The 21,747-nt window shown below is 41.8% G+C and overlaps 1 protein-coding gene across 2 annotated transcripts; it reads right to left on the minus strand.

Annotated features, from left to right (window-relative positions):
* Positions 1 to 1,196: 1,196 nt before the first annotated feature.
* On the minus strand, positions 1,197 to 14,061 carry LOC113137279 (serine incorporator 1). Of its 2 annotated transcripts, XM_026318814.1 has the most exons (10): positions 13,915 to 14,061; positions 13,170 to 13,331; positions 12,366 to 12,559; positions 12,108 to 12,187; positions 10,240 to 10,377; positions 7,932 to 8,101; positions 7,553 to 7,643; positions 6,489 to 6,630; positions 2,296 to 2,520; positions 1,197 to 2,209 (listed from the first exon to the last, which is right to left on the minus strand). In XM_026318814.1, the coding sequence occupies exons 1-10, from the start codon at positions 13,951 to 13,953 to the stop codon at positions 2,071 to 2,073; spliced, it is 1,380 nt and encodes a 459-aa protein (XP_026174599.1). In that variant the 5' UTR covers positions 13,954 to 14,061; the 3' UTR covers positions 1,197 to 2,070. The 2 variants fall into 2 exon arrangements, with proteins under 2 accessions (XP_026174599.1, XP_026174600.1); XM_026318815.1 differs by lacking the exons at positions 7,553 to 7,643; positions 7,932 to 8,101.
* Between the last annotated feature and the right edge of the window lie 7,686 nt (positions 14,062 to 21,747).

Raw genomic sequence — 21,747 nt, forward strand, 5'->3', positions numbered from 1 at the left:
TGTTCATTACTTTTATGGACAGAATTTCTAGGCGCAGCCAGGGGCCGGAGGGAGTCCAGTTCGGGGACCACAGGATTTCATCTCTGCTTTTTGCAGATGATGTTGTCCTGTTGGCTCCATCGAGCCAGGATCTACAGCGTGCGCTGGGGCGGTTTGCAACTGAGTGTGAAGCGGCTGAGATGAGAATCAGCACCTCCAAGTCCGAGGCCATGGTACTCAACTGCAAAAAGGTGGTTTGCCATCTCCAGGCCAGGGGAGAGATCCTGCCTCAAGTGGAGGAGTTTAAGTATCTCGGGGTCTTGTTCACGAGTGAGGGAAGGATGGAACGTGAGATTGACAGACGGATCAGGGCATCGGCAGCAGTAATGCGGTCGGTGTACCGGTCCGTTGTGGTGAAGAAGGAGCTGAGCCGGAAGGCGAAGCTCTCGATTTACCGGTCAATCTACGTTCCTACTCTCACCTATGGTCATGAGCTCTGGGTCATGACCGAGAGAACGAGATCGCGGATACAAGCGGCTGAAATGAGCTTCCTCCGCAGGGTGGCCAGGCGCTCCCTTAGAGATAGGGTGAGGAGCTCGGTCACCCGGGAGGAGCTCGGAGTAGAGCCGCTGCTCCTCCACATCGAGAGGAGTCAGTTGAGGTGGCTAGATGCCCGAGTCAGTTGAGGTGGCTCGGGCATCTGTTTCAGATGCCTCCTGGGCGCCTTCCTCGGGAGGTGTTCCGGGCATGTCCCACCAGGAGGAGGCCCCGGGGAAGACCCAGGACATGCTAAAGGGACTATGTCTGCCGGCTGGCCTGGGAACACCTCGGTGTCCCCCCGGTAGAGCTGGAGGAAGTGTCCAGGGAAAAGGAAGTCTGGGTATCCCTGATTCGGCTACTGCCCCCGCGACACGGCCCCGGATAAGCGGTAGAAGATGGATGGATGAATTGAACTGGTTGAGGCAGATGGCCGCCCAAACTGAGCCTGGTTCTGTTTTTTTTCTTCCGCTAAAGGGAGTTTTTTCTCTCCACTGTCACCAAGTGCTTGCTCATAAGGGATTTGTTGGGTTTTTTTGGTTTTGTTTTGTTTTTTTGTAAAGTACTTTGAGATATTGTGATTTGGCATAATACAAATAAATCAAATTGAAATTAATTGAACTGTTTCTCCACTTGTGTTAGAGTGTATACTGCTGTGAAACATTAGGCAACAGATAAAACAACTTTTTTTCAGCTTTATTAAATGAGTTATACTTTAAGATGTAAAGAGAAAAAAAAATATTAGGATAAAAGCACAAGTGAAAGAAACCACATTATATTTATGTGCCAATGCTAACAACTATCAAATAAGTTATCTAGATATTTTAAATTTAAATTTTACACTTAAAGTCAAATTCAAATCAGAATCAACAAAAACAGGAATGACTTTGTTGTGTATGTGCAAGCTGCAGAGTGAACACAAAGCTAGAAGAGCACACACAAAATACTACTATAATACCTACACAGTACTGCTCATGCCTGGGAATGGAACCTGCTAAACTACGAGTTGCTCTCTTCATGTCACAGTCCTGCTCATACACAACAGCACAATCAGCACTTTCTCATTTTCAATGTAGCAAAGTTTACATATGTAATACTACAGACCATAAGGGTTATCCTGGTAAATATTTCACATACAGCTACATCACATGTTCATGCAGCTCTGTCTTTACAGAAATAAAACCAAAACATCCACAAGGAACACACATGATATAGTTACAATGGCAACAACAAGGAGAATACTACAACAGGCTGCTGAGGATTCACAATGACAACACACACCAGATAAGACTGGGTTGCAGTCAGAGCTGGGACAGGACACACAAACATTCTCACTGGGTTTCTAGTCATCACCCTTGCTGAGAGGAAGTTGCAATGGCCTGTACAGACTAGCCACCAATTTAAACAGTCCTGAAACATTCCAGCCAGTCTGAGTGCAGCCCCAGCTCTAACTGATGCAGGGTAAGTCAGCTACAGTTTTACTGACTTTGCTGAAATAAAACACAGGTGAGATGGAGGATAAATGTGTGTATGAGCAGTGGAACAGCACAGGTTTCAGTCAAAGTCTCTGTTAACCAGAACAAGTGGTGCCACTAGTGTCCACACGTAGAGGGTAATGCAGATCCAGCTGGAGGAGATCTTCACCCACACTGAAGGCCACTTGCTGGTCATGACCTCGTAACTGGAGTCAGGGCTGTACAGAAAACAAGTAACATGGAAACACATCAGCTGATTTATACTAAAATATAAAATGCAGCTCCTCTGCAGTGTGAAGCCTACCTGTACCAGTTGGTGAGAGTCATCATGATGTAGAGTGATGCCAGGAACAGCATGAAGTGGAAGAAAGAGTATGAGTAGGTGACGCCATCCTTCTCATTGTCCACAGCTCTGTTGAGACCGCTGCCCTCGTCAAAACTGTCAGTCTGAGGCCCATCCTCAATTAGAGCTGACTCGTCGGAGGTAAGAGTCAGCTTGTTCACTTGGGCGTTAGATGAATTACGAATACTAAGGAAAAGAGAGAGAGCATAATTTTCACACACTAAATATTTGCCAGCAGGTAATTCAACTGTTTACTAAACTCTGAGTTTCTTCACAAAACAGATAGATAAATGCATTCATATATACAGTGGTGTTAAAAAGTGTCGGCCCCCTTCCTGATTTCTTATTTTTTTGCATGTTTGTCACACTTTAATGTTTCAGATCATCAAACAAATTGAAATATTAGTCAAAGATCACACAAGTAAACACATCATGCAGTTTTTGAATGGTTTTTATTATTAAGGGAAAACAAAATCCAAAACTACATGGCCCTGTGTGAAAAAGTGTTTGCCCTCCCTGTTAAAACATAACTGTGGTTTATCACACCTGAGTTCAATTCCTCTAGCCACACCCAGGCCTGATTACTGCCACACCTGATCACAATCAAGAAATCACTTAAATAGTACCTGCCTGACAAAGTGAAATAGACCAAGAGATCCTCAAAAGCTAGACATCATGCTGAGATCCAAAGAAATTCAAAAACAAATGAGAAAGAAAGTAATTGAGATCTATCAGTCTGGAAAAGGTTATAAAGCCATTTCTAAAGCTTTGGGACTGCAGCGAACCACAGTGAGAGCCATTACCTAACAAATGGCGAAAACATGGAAGACTGGAGAACCTTCCCAGGAGTGGTTGGCCGACCAAAATTACCCCAAGAGCGCAGCGACGACTCATCCAAGAGGTCACAAAAGACCCCACAACTACATCCAAAGAACTGCAGGCCTCACTTGCCTCAGTTAAGGGCACTGTTCATAACTCCACCATAATAAAGAGACTGGGAAAAAATGGTGTGCATGGCAGAGTTCTAAAACGAAAACTGCTGCTGAGCAAAAACAAAGGCTTGTCTCAGTTTTGCCAGAAAACATCTTGATGATCCCCAAGACTTTTTGGAAAATACTCTGTGGACTGACGGGACAAAAGTTGAACTTTTTGGAAGGTGTGTGTCCCATTACGTCCAGCATAAAAGTAACACCGCATTTCAGAAAAAAAAATCGTACCAACAGTAAAATATGGTGGGGGTAGTGTGACGGTCTGGGGCTGTTTTGCTGCTTCATGACCTGAAAGACTTGCTGTGATAAATGGAACCATGAATTCTGCTGTCTACCAAAAAATTCTGAAGGAGAATGTCCTGCCATCTGTTCGTGACCTCAAGCTGAAGCAAACTTGGGTTCTGCAGCAGGACAATCCAAAACACAGCAAGTCCACCTCTGAATGGCTGAAGAAAAACAAAATGAAGACTTGGGAGTGGTCTAGTCAAAGTCCTGACCTGAATCCAATTAAGATGCTGTGGCATGACCTTGAAAAAGCCGGTTCATGCTCAAAAACCCTCCAATGTGGCTGAATTACAACTCTGCAAAGACAAGTGGGCCAAAATTCCTCCACAGCACTGTAACAGACTCATTACAAGTAATCGCAAACGCTTGATTGCACTTGTTGCTGCTAAGGGTGGCCTAACCAGTTATTAGGTTTAGGGGGCAAACACTTTTTCACACAGGGCCATGTAGTTTTGGATTTTGTTTTCCCTTAATAATAAAAGCCTTCATTTAAAAACTGCATGATGTGTTATCTTTGACTAATATTTAAATTTGTTTGATGATCTGAAACAAAGTGTGACAAACATGCAAAAAAATAAGAAATCAGGAAGGGGGCCAAGACTATTTCACACCACTGTACATACATACACACCCCACCCTCCAAGTTTGTTTGAATATGCCTCAAAATGTAGCTTTGATTTCATTCAAATTTTTATTGAGCTATAATACTATTTGAAATGCCTCAACTTAGGCTAACAATACTGCCAATCACTTCACTTCCTGTTTTGTTTGTAATGAAGTTATTCCTATTTTCCATTATTTTGGAAAAATGTCAAAAACGAATACAATGTTTTAACATTTTATGACAGGCTTAGATTTGTTAACCCCCTGGGGTCTGAGGGTGTTTTGGGGCACTGCACAAGTTTTGACATGCCCTGACGTTTGTGCTTTTTTCAGTTGCTTTTAAACATATTAATGGCTTAAGTCTGATAACACTAATCAGCACAAACTGGGCTACAATAATATGTGAGCAGCATGTTTATACATGATTATGTTTTTGAGAAAACAGTGTTTATTGTTAGTGAAAAACAAAAAATTTTAAGTCACTGAAATAAGACCATAAACAGGGTATCTGCAGGTTTCTAAGAGCTAGATTTAAGACTTTTTAAGACATTTTTAATACCACGCTGAATGAAATTTAAGACCAATTTTGTAGAAATAAAATAAAACCAATTACCAATTACCATAACACACTGTTTATTGATATAAACTGTTTGATACACACTGTTTGATTTAATGAGTAAAACAGAAATAAAATGCCAGGTGTTTTCCGACAGGTTTCCGCAGCCGCTTTGTCTTATTCACACCGCATGTGGGTCTCCAAAGCTTTCATACCCATTGTTCCGAGTTTTAAATTTTTTTGCACAGCCTGCACCGGACCTCAAACACGTTGCCACTAACTGCACTTAACCACGGCGCAAAATTAGGGTTTTGTAACCAATTGTCATTAAATTTACATTTACCCATGGCAAAAGACTAATGCTGAAACTTTCCCGCAGTTCACACAGCTGCTGGAAAGCATGTGTTAAATAAACTCCCCTCAAACGTGTATTTTAGTCGGTTCCGCCTATTTCGTTCTGCGTAACAAATACGCGAAAGGCTTTCAAATTGATTTCAAGATGAAACTAAAATCTTCTTTATGGGGTCGGTTAGATTTCATTTTAAGACTTTTGAAACGCTAATTTAAGACATTTTAATGCTAATTAAGGCCTTAGTTTTATAATATGGAATTTAAGACTTTTTAAGGATCCGCGGACACCCTGATAAAACACATACAGAACATTGGTTCACAAGACTTTTAAGAAATGCATCTTGTAGCCTGGTGTTTTCTTCAAAATGATGTGAAAGTCATCTTGTTCAGTCATTCACAGAAAACAATACACTGATTTAAATTTTCTAAGATACTTTTTGTTTAGAAAAGACATATGCAGGAAAGTGTCTGATGATGAACTTACCTTGACTTACCTGAAAAGACAAAGACCCGTACAAAGACCCGCAGAGGGAATTAGTGCAATACAATGCGGATCAAAAGGTTTGTCATTTGAGTCATGTTTTTACTCTGAAGACAAAGTTAACCCTTCATCGCTGACAGAAACATATGAAGCGCTACTTGCCCCATGTAGCGTGTCGTCATCCACAGAAAAAGTGAGTAGATTCTATAATGAAGTTTGACTTTTATGTCATTTCTCAGGGGCGTGCACATAATTGCCTGGCTCACCTCAGATTATTTCCATATGAACAGTGTGCTCAGTACGAGGCGGGATCACATTAGTTATAATGAGGTGAGACAGGAGAAAACGTACCGCTCCTTACTTTCATATACATCAAATAAAAAGTGATGATTTGTTTTTGCTTTGAATTGTTTCATTTAAAAGAAAACATTTCAAGCTTTCTAGCCATATATTTCTTATTTTTATGCGGCAAGTATTCGCTGGTTGTTTTATTTATGTGTCTGTGAAGAGAGATGACCGAGACAGAGAATACAGAGAGCGCACCCTGTCTACTTTCATTACTTTACAAAAAGCACATTGTTTTGTTGTTATTATGAGTATACAACTAAAACTAGACCCTGTACAGATTCGAATGATATATTGCTTTGATCTGTATGATCAAAACTGACAGAGTAATTTAAGTTTGTTTCGGCGTTATCAGGAAAAGATGCCACAAAACGCGCAGGTGCATTTATCAACCCGAGGGTTAAGTCACTTTTTGGATGAGAACAGAAATGTTAAACTTTAAAACAGCTCCATTTTGAAGGGGAATTCAAACAGTCCTGTACCAAAAGTAATAAGTACTATGTGACAGGTGACAGCTGCTCAGATTATTAAACAACTTCCTCACCTGGAATAAAGGACACACATGAGGAAAAGGATCAATCCCACAATTCCCTGGGCATCCCACCACTGAATCAAGTGATCCTGACTGGCAGAACTGGTGCTGTTCAGCCCGATAATACCCAGAAGGCTTGGGTTACATTTCCTGTCTGAGAAACACAAGAACAGAGTTGAACTTTCTGTGGATCATTTCATGATCATTAGTGATTACTCACCAGCTAGAAATGGCTTTGTAACCCTTTGCAGACTAATAACTAATAGTAGAAGCAATTACTTTTTAACACAGGGACAGCCAGAATTGGACAGCTTTTTTCCTTTAATAAATGAAATCAACATCTAAAAACTGCATTTTGTATTTTCCCAGGTTATCTTAGTGTAATATTAAAATCTGTGGGGGCAAATACTTTGCTTTAAGCATGAGTTTCCTGTCAGCTTTCTGCAGTAATATGACTTCTTAAACATTACATAAGAGTAATCAATCTAGGGGAGAAACCATCTTTCCCCAGATAGGTTCTCCTGAAGATGAAACCACTTCTTAGCCATGTATGCAGGATTTCTCATCAGCTTTTAAATACACATTTTCATCTTTGATGAGGCACACAGTTGACACAAAATAAAATAAACAAAAGGAGGCGTGAGCTGTGGCTCAGTACAGCAGGTCGATTGTGACCCAGACAGTTGGTGGTTCAATCTTTGGCTTCATTAGTCCACATGACAGTGTCCTTGGGCAAGACACTGAACCCCAAGTGGATGTTCCACCAGTGTATGAGTAGGTGAGTGATTGTGTGTGTGTGTGTGTGAATAGGTGAATGGATAAATAGTGTAAAAGTGCTTTGAGTGTAGAAAAGCACTATACAAGTATAAGACCATTTATCACTTTACCATAAAAGCAATGATGACATCTCTTAATCGCAATCTTTCTACTCAAAGTCTAAGTAAAACTTGAAGTAATACAGAAAAGTAAAAAAACAAAACAAAACAAAAAAAAACACCAGCATGTTTTTCACTGTTCAATATTTGATAATGGGTATATATAAAGGCTTGATCTATATATGATAAATGTTGTCTTACCAGGCTCATTGGTCATGGCTGACCATGTCAGGTACATAGTGTACAGGGTAACCAGGGAGGACTGTAGCAAGCCAGACCTGGGCTGGGACTCCTTGCCAAAGAAAAGTAGCCATTAGTCGTAAAATAAACCTAAGACCAACTTGAACAACCAACATCATTTCTTTCTCTACAGCTTCTTTATTATGCAGCACTTCTCCAGAATCAGTGATGAGCCCGTATCTCTCTATCTCTCTGTAATCAATTGCTTTCTACAGCAGTGTTGCACATCATTTCTCAATTGCTTTGTTGGGCCATGAAAAATAGTCTCACAGTGCCTGTCCTAAGCCTATTTACAGATGCCCTTGCTAAAACATGAAATCGAAGTAGAACTGGTGTGAACCTGGATCTGAGGCAGAACAGACATGACAGAGGCAGCGATGCAGAGGAGCATGTTGATGCTGATGAAGACCTTGTTTTCAGTGCAGCCATCAAAGTGGGTGTAGTAGACGTAAAACATGACCAGAGCCACCAGAGACAACAAGTAGTTCACTGTGGTGATCGACAGCAGAGCTGTGAACACACAACACAAGTTCATTACATACAGTATCTCACAGAAGTGAGTACACCCCTCACATTTTTGTAAATAATTTATTATATCTTTTCATGTGACAACACTGAAGAAATGACACTTTGCTGCTACAATGTAAAGTAGTGAGTGTACAGCTTGTATAACAGTATAAATTTGCTGTCCCCTCAAAATAACTCAACACACAGCCATTAATGTCTAAACCGCTAGCAACAAAAGTGAGTACACCCCTAAGTGAAAATGTCCAAACTGGGCCCAAAGTGTCAATATTTTGTGTGACCACCATTATTTTCCAGCACTGCCATAACCCTCTTGGGCATGGAGTTCACCAGAGCTTTACAGGTTGCCACTGGAATCCTATTCCCCTCCTCCATGATGACATCACAGAGCTGGTGGATGTTACAGACCTTGCACTCCTGCACCTTCAGTTTCAGGATGCCCCACAGATGCTCAATAGGGTTTAGGTCTGGAGACATGCTTGGCCAGCCCATCACCTTTACCCTCAGCTTCTTTAGCAAAGCAGTGGTCATCTTGAAGGTGTGTTTGGGGTGTCGTGATCATGCTGGAAGCCCTGTGGCCCAGTCTCCGAAGGGTGGGGATCATGCTCTGCTTCAGTATGTCACAGTACATGTTGGCATTCATGGTTCCCTCAATGAACTGTAGCTCCCCAGTGCCGGCAGCACTCATGCAGCCCCAGACCATGACACTCCCACCACCATGCTTGACTGTAGGCAAGACACACTTTTCTTTGTACTCCTCACCTGGTTTCCGCCAGACACGCTTGACACCATCTGAACCAAATAAGTTTATCTTGGTCTCATCAGACCACAGGACACGGTTCCAGTAATCCATGTCCTTAGTCTGCATGTCTTCAGCAAACTGTTTGCGGGCTTTCTTGTGCATCACTTTTAGAAGAGGCTTTCTTCTGGGATGACAGTCATGCAGACCAATTTGATGCAGTGTGCGGCGTATGGTCTGAGCACTGACAGGCTGACCCCCCACCCCTTGAGCCTCTGCAGCAATGCTGGCACCACTCATACGTCTATTTCCCAAAGACAACCTCTGGATATGACGCTGAGCACGTGCACTCAACTTCTTTGGTCGACCATGGCGAGGCCTGTTCTGAGTGGAACCTGTCCTGTTAAACCACTGTATGGTCTTGGCCACCGTGCTGCAGCTCAGTTTCTGGGTCTTGGCAATCTTCTTATAGCCTAGGCCATCTTTGTGTAAGGCAACAATTCTTTTTTTCACATCCTCAGGGTTCTCTGCCATGAGGTGCCATGTTGAACTTCTAGTGAGCAGTAGGAGAGACAGAGCAATAACACCAAATTTAACACACCTGCTCCCCATTCACACCTGAGACCTTGTAACATTAATGTGTCACATGACACCGGGCAGGGAAAATGGCTTATTGGGCCCAATTTGGACATTTTCACTCAGGGGTGTACTCACTTTTGTTGCCAGCGGTTTAGACATTAATGGCTGTGTGTTGAGTTATTTTGAGGGGACAGCAAATTTACACTGTTATACAAGCTGTACACTCACTACATCACATTGTAGCAAAGTGTCATTTCTTCAGTGTTGTCACATGAAAAGATATAAATTATTTACAAAAATTTGAGGGGTGTACTCACTTCTGTGAGATAATGTATATGCTGAGAAATACACCAGGGTAGGCTTACTGATAATATAACATAATTTTTACTGATCAGGCTGTTTTCTACCATTTATCTATTTTCGATACTCTTACTCTGGAACATCCAGGGTTACACTGGGCTGGAGCCAGTGACTAGTTAACCTAACGCCAAACTGCTTGTGTTTGAACAGTGGGAAGAAGCCAGAGTATCCAGAGAAAACCTACACTGGCATGTAGAGAACATGTAAACAGAAGGAACCCAGGTCAAATCGGATTCAAACCCAGAATTTACTTGCTGAGAGGTGACAGTGCTGACTACTGCACTGCCAAGCTGCTTTCCTAATCATGCCAATTGTTGTCTCCATGAGGGGTGTTGTTTCCATCCATTATACTACACAACTGATAAACTGTAAATAATTCAGAGCTCTTTTACATTTATTAAGTTTTATCTGAATGTTCAGCTTCATAATACCACTGTCACCATACCTGCATACCAGCAGCGAGAGTTACCCTCCTCCATCTTCTCCACCCAAGACTCATTCCAGGAATGGGCAAAATCGATAAGTAAAACCAGCTGGATGAGGATGAAGCAGAATGCTCCAGTCATGCCAACATAGAACCACACTGGGGAACACAGAAGCACAAAAACAAAGCTTTACTACTAAGTTTGTGCAAATATAAATAAATAAAAGTAAATGTAATATTTAGCGATATATTGCTATTTTTTTTTTAGAACAATACAATATCGATTTGTCAGCCCCTAATATTGATACTCCTTCTGGCCATATGAGGTTGCTGTAGTTTCCCTGGCCAATGCAGTAGACGGGGTCAGTCCTTGTACAACACACATCTTAGTCTTTTCAGACGAGAAATTAAGCGAGTGAATAAGTGAAATGTTGGAAGATTTTAGCAGCACCTTCATCCTTAAAAGATGACCTTTTGCTGTATTTGGACTTCAAAGTTGAAGACATGTACAAAACAAAAGTTGTTTGCATGCACTGCCATGTTCCAATACAGCATTCAGGCACCATGACCAACTTGCGGGTTCACCTACAAAGACACCAAGCTAAAAAGTTAGCAACGATGCCTCCACAGAATCTGTGGAGCCGAGGCGAACACCACTTAGTAGCTAACATCTGCCTCAGCTCATGCACAGGAGATTACAGATTCCAGGGTACTTCTTTTTTAAATTTCAAGATCTGTTTATAGTGTTGTTGAATACTTGTTATGCTTGTTACGCTGAGATCTGCCTGCCTGCGACAATCTGCATGCACCATGCAGGAGTGCGCATGGCTAAAGCGAAACCCCCAAATTAACGATTTCTAAGGCAATTGGGTGTTTACTTTAGCTGTGCGCACTCTCACGTGGTGCATGCAGATCGAGGTATAACAACACGATCATGGGAGATAAAAAAAAAAAAAATTAAAAAAAAATGCACCACCATATCTGTCATCTTCTGTGCACGAGCTGAGGCTTATGGCACTTTTTTCATGTTTATAGTGATTATGAATGCAAGAATAATCCATACAGGCACGTCATTATTATGTTATTCAGTGTTCAATGTAGTGAGAAATTTTGTTTTTCTCCTGAGATGCTATGGTTTAATTTGCTGAACTTTCCAAATTGTAAGCTGCGAGTCAGCGACTGCTTAGTCGAGCAGTAAGGCACCCTGGACACCCCCTTCAGCTGTTTCCAGTAAGCACCAAACTATACATTTTAGTTCAGTAAGAAAAGACACAAATGACTGCAATTTCCTGTGCATGAGTGGGCCTTAAGGCAGTTTTATGTTAGACTGAATTTGAATGTAAGAAAAGTTACATGAAACTTATTGTCATGTTTACAGAACATTTTCAAGCACTTCAGTTCTTTATTGAGCATATGTGAATGTAAGAACACAGATAAAAGCACATGATTTTCATGCTCATACTGTATAAGAATTATGCCATTTTTATTGCCACTTCAAACAGAATAAATCTATTCTGTGTCTGGGACATTCTAAATAAATGGTTACGTCATGGGGCAGCTGTAGCTCAGGAGGTAGAGCAGGTTGACCATGAATGTCGTTGGTGGTTCGATCCTTGGCTTTGCTGGTCCACAGGTCAAAGTGTTCTTGGGCAAGACACTGAACCCCAAGTTGCCCCTGATGTGAGTGTGTGAGCTTATGGGTGAATGGACAAATAGTGTAAAAAGTGCTTTGAGTACACTTGACTGTAAACAAGCACTACACAAGTATAAGACCATTTACTAATCTCTGGCAGTCCACAGTTGTAAATTACATCATATTGGTAGACACTTGCCAGTTAAGGTGGATTTCATTTCAGAAGCAAAATACATCAATGGTCAAGAATAGTTACCAGTAGTGAAGGGACCTTCTGAGATGAAAAATGACCCAATTGTGATGGCAGCAGCAGCAGCAAACTTAAAGAACCAAAAACTGAAAGAGAAAAAAAGATATTCACCATCACTCTAACAGGAAAAAAAAAATCAGGATTAAACTTCTGCAGGTGCAGAAAGGTTTAGTTAATTATCAGAATATAGTAAGTGGCAGGTCCGGAAAAGTGTCACCAAATCTTGAATGCATTTCAAAGCAAATGGGAGGATCTAGGATTTACCCATTGTGCAGTGCAGCTCGGGGGTCCTGGCTACTCTTAACTTTGATCATGAGCAGAGAAAGGAGCAGGAAGAACATCGCCATCCCAAAGCAAACACGGTACACAGCCTTGTAGCCAACCAGCACATCACAGTTCACATGACCCTCTATTCCAGGAATAGATGAACCAATCCCTCCTTCACAGAAACCTGGAATCTACAGCAGCACACAGAACAGAGGCTACAATGTTGCACCAGAGGGACTGCTGCATGCAAAATCACAGACTTTAGAAAGGGGGCATGCACCATAAGACAACAATGTTGAAAGCCTACTAATAGAGCTACTATACAACACTTTACCACACAAAGTGAGACAATGCCAATGGGGTATATATATATATATATATATATATGAAAGCATGGGTATGTGTATGTGTGTGTGTGTGTGTGTGTATATTATATATATATACACACACACACATACAGTGGGGCAAAAAAAGTATTTAGTCAGCTAACAATTGTGCAAGTTCTCCCACTTAAAAAGATGAGAGAGGCCTGTAATTTTCATCATAGGTATACCTCAACTATAAGAGACAAAATGAGAAAAAAATCCAGAAAAATCACATTGTCTGATTTTTAAAGAATTGATTTGCAAATTATGGTGGGATACCAAATTATGGTGGACCAAATACTTACCTCAATAACGTGAGGAACTACAGCGGAAATAAAGACTGCACCGTTCATAAATTGGTACTTTCTGTGTTGTCACATTTTAACTACGCTTAGCATAGCGCCTGTATTTGAAGTAACTAAAGAATCCTGTATACCTTCTTAAGCTGCCCCTCCATGCCAGGCATCAGCATGACACAGGCAACAGCCACTCCAAGCAGGAGGAAGAAGGCATAGATGAGGCGAGTCACCGTCGAGTTATTTCCACTGGGGCAACATCGGCACAGGAGGCAGGGGGCGCTGCCGCACAGGCAGGGAATCTGCACACACAGAAACTCCTGTTAACGACTTGGTATTCTTACAACTGGACAGCAAACTAGTCTATCAGTCACTCCATGAAAGTTATTTATGAAGCTGGTTGGATACCAGGGCCAACCTGAGTCTAAACGTAACAACCTGCGGACTGCATCTCGTCCTCTGCTTACATCATGGCTGCAGTGTTGCAACACACATCCCACCTGCTCTGCTGACAGCCACGACAGCTGCTGCTACAGTGTTCAAAACATGAAACCACAAACACAGCCAGACCTCGGCTTTAGTTACCATACGGGAGAAACAGGGCAGTTCCAGGCTTGACGTGTTTTTGTATAAAAAAAACACAGGAAGACGTCACGACACTGCCCTGCCCAGTAATTAGCTATAGCACACTATTAAATTAACTGTGCTGACATATCAGCAAGAAGACAGTGCTAACTAGCTAACGTTATATCGTGTTTATTGTGTGCTTGGCCACGGCCTGCCGCTTTGTTATTGCGCAGTCATGCCTGCGTCTGTCGGTCAGCTAATAACTGACCAAATCCACGAGCTAACTGTGCGTAAAGCTCAAAGACGTGGGTTACCTACCCAGCTCGCCATGGAGCACAACCCCAGAACGGCTCCCATGTTGTCTGCTCCTTTCTTGTCTAAGGTGAGATGAGACCAGAACAACGACCGTAACACTTTCCCACAAGATGGATGACAACTCCGCCCTTGCGTCCTAACGTTACGTCTTTCAACACAGGGTTCGGGTTTGGAGGCGGGAAGGAGTTTGCTGCCCTCCACTGGCAGCCCGGGGTCATTACCGACATGTACTATTTCTGCTCCTCACATCTTTTCACTTAAATTCATGTTTTTAAACCCGTCCTGTCCAGCTCCCTGACACACAGAACTGAGGATCTAGATGCCTTGTTGATCCAACAGTTGTTTTTCCAAGAGGTGTTGAACCAGCTCCTCTTGTTGAATAGATCTTGTTTCTTTTTTATGATGCCAGCTACAGGACAAGTCAGGAGGTGGGGGAGGGAAGGGACAATGATAGAGACAGAGAGTAGACAGAAAGTATAGAAAACAACACATATTTAGGATCATAAATAGAAACAGTTTATTATTAATACATGTATGTTTATGTGAATGCTCTTTTAGTTTCTGTATTTAGGTGACATCACATGCAGCTGTGACCCCTGTTTAATGACAGCTAAGAGAAGCGAGAGCATATAGTTTTTCTACCTTATTGGATGTATTTGGATTTTTTTTTCCTCAAGTAAACTTTTGAAACTGATTTACAATTCGCTTTTTTCTTACACGTACAGAAATCTTCAGATCCTGAATCTACCTTTTGGCTTTCAGGCCAGTGGCGGAAGCCAGACTTTTTTACATGGGGTGGCCAAAGGGTGGCCAGGGATATTGAAGAGGTGGCCATGCTGTGACCAACTAAGGCGGGGGGTCTAGGGAAAATTTGATTTGATTTCCTGTATTTTGGTGTATTTGGTGGCATATTTGGTACCATGTAGTAGTCATTCAATTAGGCCTAACTCATGAACAAAATCCATGTGAGTCAAGAGGCTAGAACTTAATGTATTCATTTATTTATGTAACATAAAGCATCTGCAAACACATTCACCTGGTAATGAGTCATCAAAGTGACTATGAAACTGGTAAATTAACCTAAAAACACAGCACACCCTCACCACTGTCCCTTCTGTCTTCACTGCATGTCTGTTTACTAGTACTACACTGGCTGAAGTAGTGTGTAATTTTTCTTTTCATTTTGTCTGACAGGTAAAGAGAACACCAAAACACATCAACCGCATTACTGCATGAGCGTTTAGCAAAAGGGGAATATACTGCTGCTCATGAGAAATCAATTTAAATCAATAATCATATTTGTATTATTAGGTTACTACGTATGCTATATACAATACATCGGACACAGTATTATAAGGGTCTCTACACATGAACTAGAACATTATTGGTGTACATTGGAGTTCAGTAAATCATATGTTTCTGAAGATAGCACATGCACATAGCTGTGATCTTGCATGAAGTCAGTTAAAATGTTTTGAATGCGTAGGCCCGAGTACCCGGGACTCACTCACTGAAAGCCTTTGGGCTGAAATTGAAACACGAAGAACGATCAAACTCTAGTAGGCAGTTACCAACATAACTTTCTTTTTGCATGAATGTTTAACCCTCTGGAGTCTAAGGGGGTTTTGGGGCCCTGGACAAATTTTGACATGCCCCTACATTTGTGCTTTTTTCAGTTGCTTTTAATTAAACATATTAATGGCTAAAGTCTGATAATACTGTAATCAGCACAAACTGGGCTACAATAATATGTGAGCAGCATGTTCATACATGATTGTGTTTTTGAGAAAACAGCGTTTATGCATGGTTAGTGAAAAACTACAATTTTTAAGTCACTGAAATAAGACCATAAAACACAAACAGAACATTGGTTCACAAGACTTTGGAGACCTGCATGTTGTAGCCTAAAGTGTGTACTTCACAATGATGTGAAAGTCATCTTTTTTCACTCATTCACAGTAAACAAACTGATTTAAATTTTCTAAGACACTTTTTGTTCAGAAAAGACATATGCAAGAAGGTGGGTCTCAGGATGAATAGTCATGTGATTTACCTGAGAAGACAAAAGACGCACTGAACGACCAAACAAAGACGCGCATAATGAGCCTTTCAGTCAATGCGGCTGAGAGGGGATTAATTCAATTAAATTCAATTCAATTTTATTTGTATAGCGCCAAATCACAATACAAATCATCTCAAGGCACTTTACAAAAACTAAAACTAAAAACCCAACAATTCCCTTATGAGCAAGCACTTGGTGACAGTGGAGAGGAAAAACTCCCTTTAACGGAAGAAAAAACCTCCAGCAGAACCGGGCTCAGTTTGGGCGGCCATCTGCCTCGACCGGTTGGGGTGAGTGGATAGAGCAGAGAGAAAAGAACAGCAACAATGAACAACAGATAGACACTGCAGGTTGGTGGGACCAGTAACTGCACATCAGCGATATACAGCTCCAGGACCAGGGACACCTGCAGAAGGTACAGAGAGAACAGAGAGAGAGGGAGAGAGCACAAACTAGGGGAGAGAGAGAGCACAAGGTTAGTGACATTCAATGGTGGAATATATATGAGGTGGGAGGAGAGGAAGAGAGGGGAGGGGAAGGGAAAGGGGGGGGGGGGGGGGGTATATTTTTTACAGTAGTGCTGGAGGCCAGGGCTATGCCATCTAGAGTAGCTATAATTTGAGAAAAGTTATTTCTGAGATTTTTTGGCCCAAATATAATGACTTCTGTTTTCTCTGAGTTTAAAAGTAAAAAGTTACTGGTCATCCAGGCCTTTATGTCAGTTAGACAGGCTTGAAGTCTGGTTAACTGGTTTGTGTTAACAGGTTTAATAGATAGATACAACTGAGTGTCATCTGCATAGCAGTGGTAATTAATAGAGTGCTTCCTAATGACATATCCTAAAGGAAGCATGTACAGGGTGAACAGAATCGGTCCTAGCACGGAGCCTTGTGGAACTCCATAACTAACTTTTGTTCGTGTGGAAGGTTCATCATGGACATGAACAAACTGGAATCTGTCTGATAAATAGTATTGGAACCACTTTAACGCTGTTCCTCTGATACCAATCATATGCTCCAGTCTCTGTAATAAGATGTTGTGGTCAATGGTGTCGAATGTTGCACTAAGGTCTAGGAGGACAAGTATTGAAACAAGTCCATTATCTGAGGCTAAGAGAAGATCGTTGGTAACATTCAACAGTGCTGTTTCTGTACTATGATGTGCTCTAAATCCTTCTTCTTCAAATAGTTCATTCCTATGTAAGTGGTCTGATAGCTGCTTAGCAACAGCTTTTTCTAGGATTTTAGAAATAAATGGCAGGTTGGATATTGGTCTATAATTAGCCAAGACTGTCACGGGGAGTGGGTGGTGTGGTGTGAAGGAGGAGAGGTGAGGACCCAAATGCAGGACAACAGAGGCGTTTATTCTCTCCTGGGACATCCAGGACTCAAGACAATGCAAAAACTAGAGAACTGGATCAAACGGTAAAAAACTAAGAGAGACCGGCTGAGACGGTCATCACAAAACGCACTTCTACTAGCGAACACCAACTGAAGGCAACTAATGCTTCTGCCACTAAACAAAGGAACAAGGGAGGTATAAATAGGGAGAACACAAAAGGTGATAGAACACAGGTGAACATAACGGGGACAGGTGAAGCTCATAAACACAAATTACCAACATAAAGCTGCCAGAGACCAGAACAGGGGAAACAGGAAAGCCACACAAAATAAGAGTCCTCTGGCAGGAAGTCCCCAGAGGGACTCATGACAAGTCTAGTCGGGATGGGGTCTAAGAGACACGTTGATGATTTCGATGAAGCAACTACTGATGTAAATTCAAAGAGATCTATGGGAGAGAAGCAGTCTAAACATAACTGAGGTCCTACAGATGATTCAAGAGCTACTGTAGTAGAAGATTCATTTATTGCAGGTATAGGAAGCATCTGCTGAATTTTATCTCTAATAGTTGTGTTTTTATTTGTAAAGAAACTCATAAATTCATCACTGCTGAGAGCTAAGGGAACACTGGGCTCAACAGAGCTGTGACTTTTTGTCAGTCTGGCTACAGTGCTGAAAAGAAACCTGGGATTGTTCTTATTTTCCTCTATTAGTGATGAATAGTATGCAGTTCTGGCTTTACGGAGAGCTTTTTTATATGTTAGTAGACTGTTTTTCCAGGCTAGAAAAATTTCCTATTCCTAAAAACTATTAGATGTTCAATTTCAATACCATAAGTCAGAACAAGATCAAGGGTGTGATTGAAACAGTGGGTGGGTTTATTAACATTTTGAATGAAACCAATTGAATCTAATATAGAATTAAATGCAATGCTGAGGCTGTTATTTTCAACATATACATGAATGTTAAAATCTCCCACTATAATGACTCTATCTGATCTAAGCACTAAATCAGACAGGAAGTCAGAGAATTCAGTTAAAAACTCTAAGTAAGGGACAGGTGGACGGTACACAATGACAAGTAGAACTGGTCTTTGTGTTTTCCAGTTTGGATGCGAGAGACTAAGAGTGAGGCTCTCAAATGAGTTATAACTGTTCTGAGGATGAAAGTTTAATAATAAGTTTGAGTGGAAGATTGCAGCTACTCCTCCACCTCGACCTGTGCTTCGAGGAACATGATAATTTTTATGACTGAGGGGGGTTGATTCATTCAGACTGACATATTCATCCTGCTGTAACCAGGTTTCAGTAAGATAAAGTAGGTCAATTTGGTGATCAGTTATCAAATCATTTACTAACAGAGATTTAGATGAAAGAGACCTGATATTTCATAATCCACATTTGACAGTTCTGTTTTTCTGTTCAATAGAGGAGGAGTGGTCTTAATTTCTATTAAGTTTTTATGAATAACTCCTCTTCTGTTAACTTCTGATTTATTTGATTTATATGTTCAAGGGGCAGACACAGTCTCTATGTGGTTTGAGGGGGGCGGGGGCTCAAAGGAAACTGCAGAGAGGCGTTTTAGACTGAGTCTCTGCATCCCGGTCCCCACCCTGGATTGTCAGGCTTTAGGTCGGCTAATAAACTCGGCCAAATTTCTAGAGATGAGAGCTGCACCATTCAAAGTGGGATGGATGCCGTCTCTCGCTACCAGACCGGGTTTTCCGCAGAAAGTGGCCCAATTGTCTATGAAGCCCACATCGTTTGCTGGACACCACCTAGACAGCCAGCGACGGAACGATGACATGCGGCTAAACATGTCATCGCTGGTCAGATTTGGGAGGGGTCCAGAGAAAACTACGGAGTCCGACATTAATTTAGCAAAGTTACACACCGACTCAACATTAATTTTAGTGACCTCCGATTGGCGCAATCGGGTGTCATTGCTGCCGACGTGAATAACAATTTTCCCATATTTACGATTAGCCTTAGCCAGCAGCTTCAGATTTGACTCGATGTCGCCCGCTCTGGCCCCAGCCAAGAATACATTTGACTATGGTCTCTGGTGTCTTTATTTTCACGTTCCTGACTATGGAATCGCCAATTATCAGAGTCGGTTTGTCGGTGGGTGTGTCGCTGAGCGGGGAAAATCTATTAGAAACGTGAACAGACAGGTGATGAGCCGTGGGCTTCTGCTTAGGAGTATGTTTCCGTCGGACCGTCGCCCAGGCTAATTCTCCGGGCTGCTCCGGAGCTGCCCTTGGACCGCTAACAGACCCTGAGTTCGTTGGCTCCACACCAGCTAACGGGGCTAGGCTAGCTGGGTTTTGTTCGAAGGTGCGGAGCCGCGCTTCCAAATCAGTGATCCTGATCACTGTGATATCCATCAGTGATATGAGGCAGGTATTCGCTGAGATTCTGGTTGTTTTATTTACGTGTCTGTGAAGAGAAATGACAGGGACAGAAAAGACAGAGCGCACCCTGTCGGCTTTCTTTATTTAACAAAAGCAAAGCGTTTTGTTGTTATTATGATGGTTGTTGTGGAATCCAGATGCACCCATGGGGACTTCATATAAGATAATGAAAGTAACTGGCCTTAGCTTGCTCAGTGACCACCGCCCAGAACACATAAAAGACAAAAGGGAATAACAACTCCATATATGGTAATAAACTAAATTCCTTTTGGTGGAAAAGTACTGGTATGGTTGTCACCAGCTTTATACAGGTTATAGGTTACACCTATAGGTCAGATCTGTCTGCCTACTTGTGTGAGCTGATCTCCTCTTTTATCCCTCCATTAATGAACTCAGGTGAAGGTCTCAAGGTCTGACTTTTCAACATGATATACAACTAAAGGTAGCCCCTTTACAGATTTGAATGATATATTTCTTTTATCTGTACAATCAAAATTGACGGAGTAATTTAGGTTTGTTTCGGCATTATCAGGAGAAGATGCGTCAAAACGCGACGGCGCGTTTATCGACCCCAGAGGGTCCAAGTCATGCCCATGCAGAAATACAGCCTACTATCGAAAACCGCCGCCGTTTTGCTTTAATTTCCTAAGGAATAATCTATATGTGCACAGCACAAATCCCGCGAATTTGTGAGTAGCTACTTACCTAGACTAACGTTACTAGCCATATGTCTTCATCTGACTTTCCGCTGGTTTTTTATTGTATGGTGTCGACATGAATTACTACAAAGAGGGACAATAAGAGCATCAAGCTGAAGCTCCATTATTGAGGAAACTTTAATATATTTTTGGTACTTTTGTTTGTTTACTTTAAATAGTTTTTCAATATAATGCCTGACCTGAAGGAATCTGTAAAAGTTATTATTTAAGTCATGCTCCTTTTTCAGAATCTAAAACTTCTTTATAGTTCCTTGATGTAGAAATGTGCAGTATGCTGTTAGTCCCTGAGAAGTCCACTCTTTAAACCTCTTGTCTAGTTTATTAGGTATAAATCCTGGTCATGAGCACACCATCTCAAAATGCCAACAGCTTCTTTTAAATTGTTCTGTACTTGTCAAAACCACGAGGTTTTAATTTTAAAAGGACCAATGATGCTCCACAGAACTGGTACTCAGTGCAGACAGGGTTTATTAAAGGAATCAAACAATACAGGAACAAAGGCTTGGGTGAAAGAAGAACAACAGGGCTAACAACAGACGAGACAAAGCAAGGAACTGGGGACTCTGACACTAGACTAGGACACCAGACTAGAACAAACACAAACTCAGGGGAACACAGAATACAGCCTAGTCACACACTCATGGGGACACAGACTCACACGGGAAATCAGGAATGGTCTGGTCACGCACGCTCACAAGGGACACAGACTCACACGGGAAATCAGGAACGGTCTGGTCGCACACACTCACGGGGACACAGACTCAAACAGGGAACACTTAACAACACGCAAACTCGGAACTGCCTGGGTAACGCACACACTGGGGACACCACAGGCAGACAGACAAACACAGGACTCGACATACAGCCAGTTTGTGTCACGCACACAAACGGGGACACATCAGGCTAACACCGACACAGACAGCGGACTTGGAGAGACAACACAACACACAGAAAGATAAACTCAAAAGACACATGAAAAGGGCTACTTAACAACAGAGGGTCCAAAAGAACTAAATCCAAACAGGCAGGGCTGGAACAAGACTGTAGGGTAAACCACACAGACAATGACTAGGACAAAACAACCTGACGAGGAGTGAGGGAAACAGAGGGGCATTTAAGTAAGGGAGAAAATAAGACACAGGTGAAAATAATAAAAATCAAGACAAGGTAAAACGAATAGAGACAAACTAAATCCTGCACAGTCCCACACAGGAAGTCCACGGCAGGATCCTGACAGTACTATTACCTTACACCACATCTTAAGAGACAGACAGATCAGTGGGTTTCCTGTCATTCAGTTTT

This window comes from Mastacembelus armatus, chromosome 24 (assembly GCF_900324485.2).
Source record: "Mastacembelus armatus chromosome 24, fMasArm1.2, whole genome shotgun sequence".
Taxonomy (NCBI): Eukaryota; Metazoa; Chordata; class Actinopteri; order Synbranchiformes; family Mastacembelidae; genus Mastacembelus; species Mastacembelus armatus.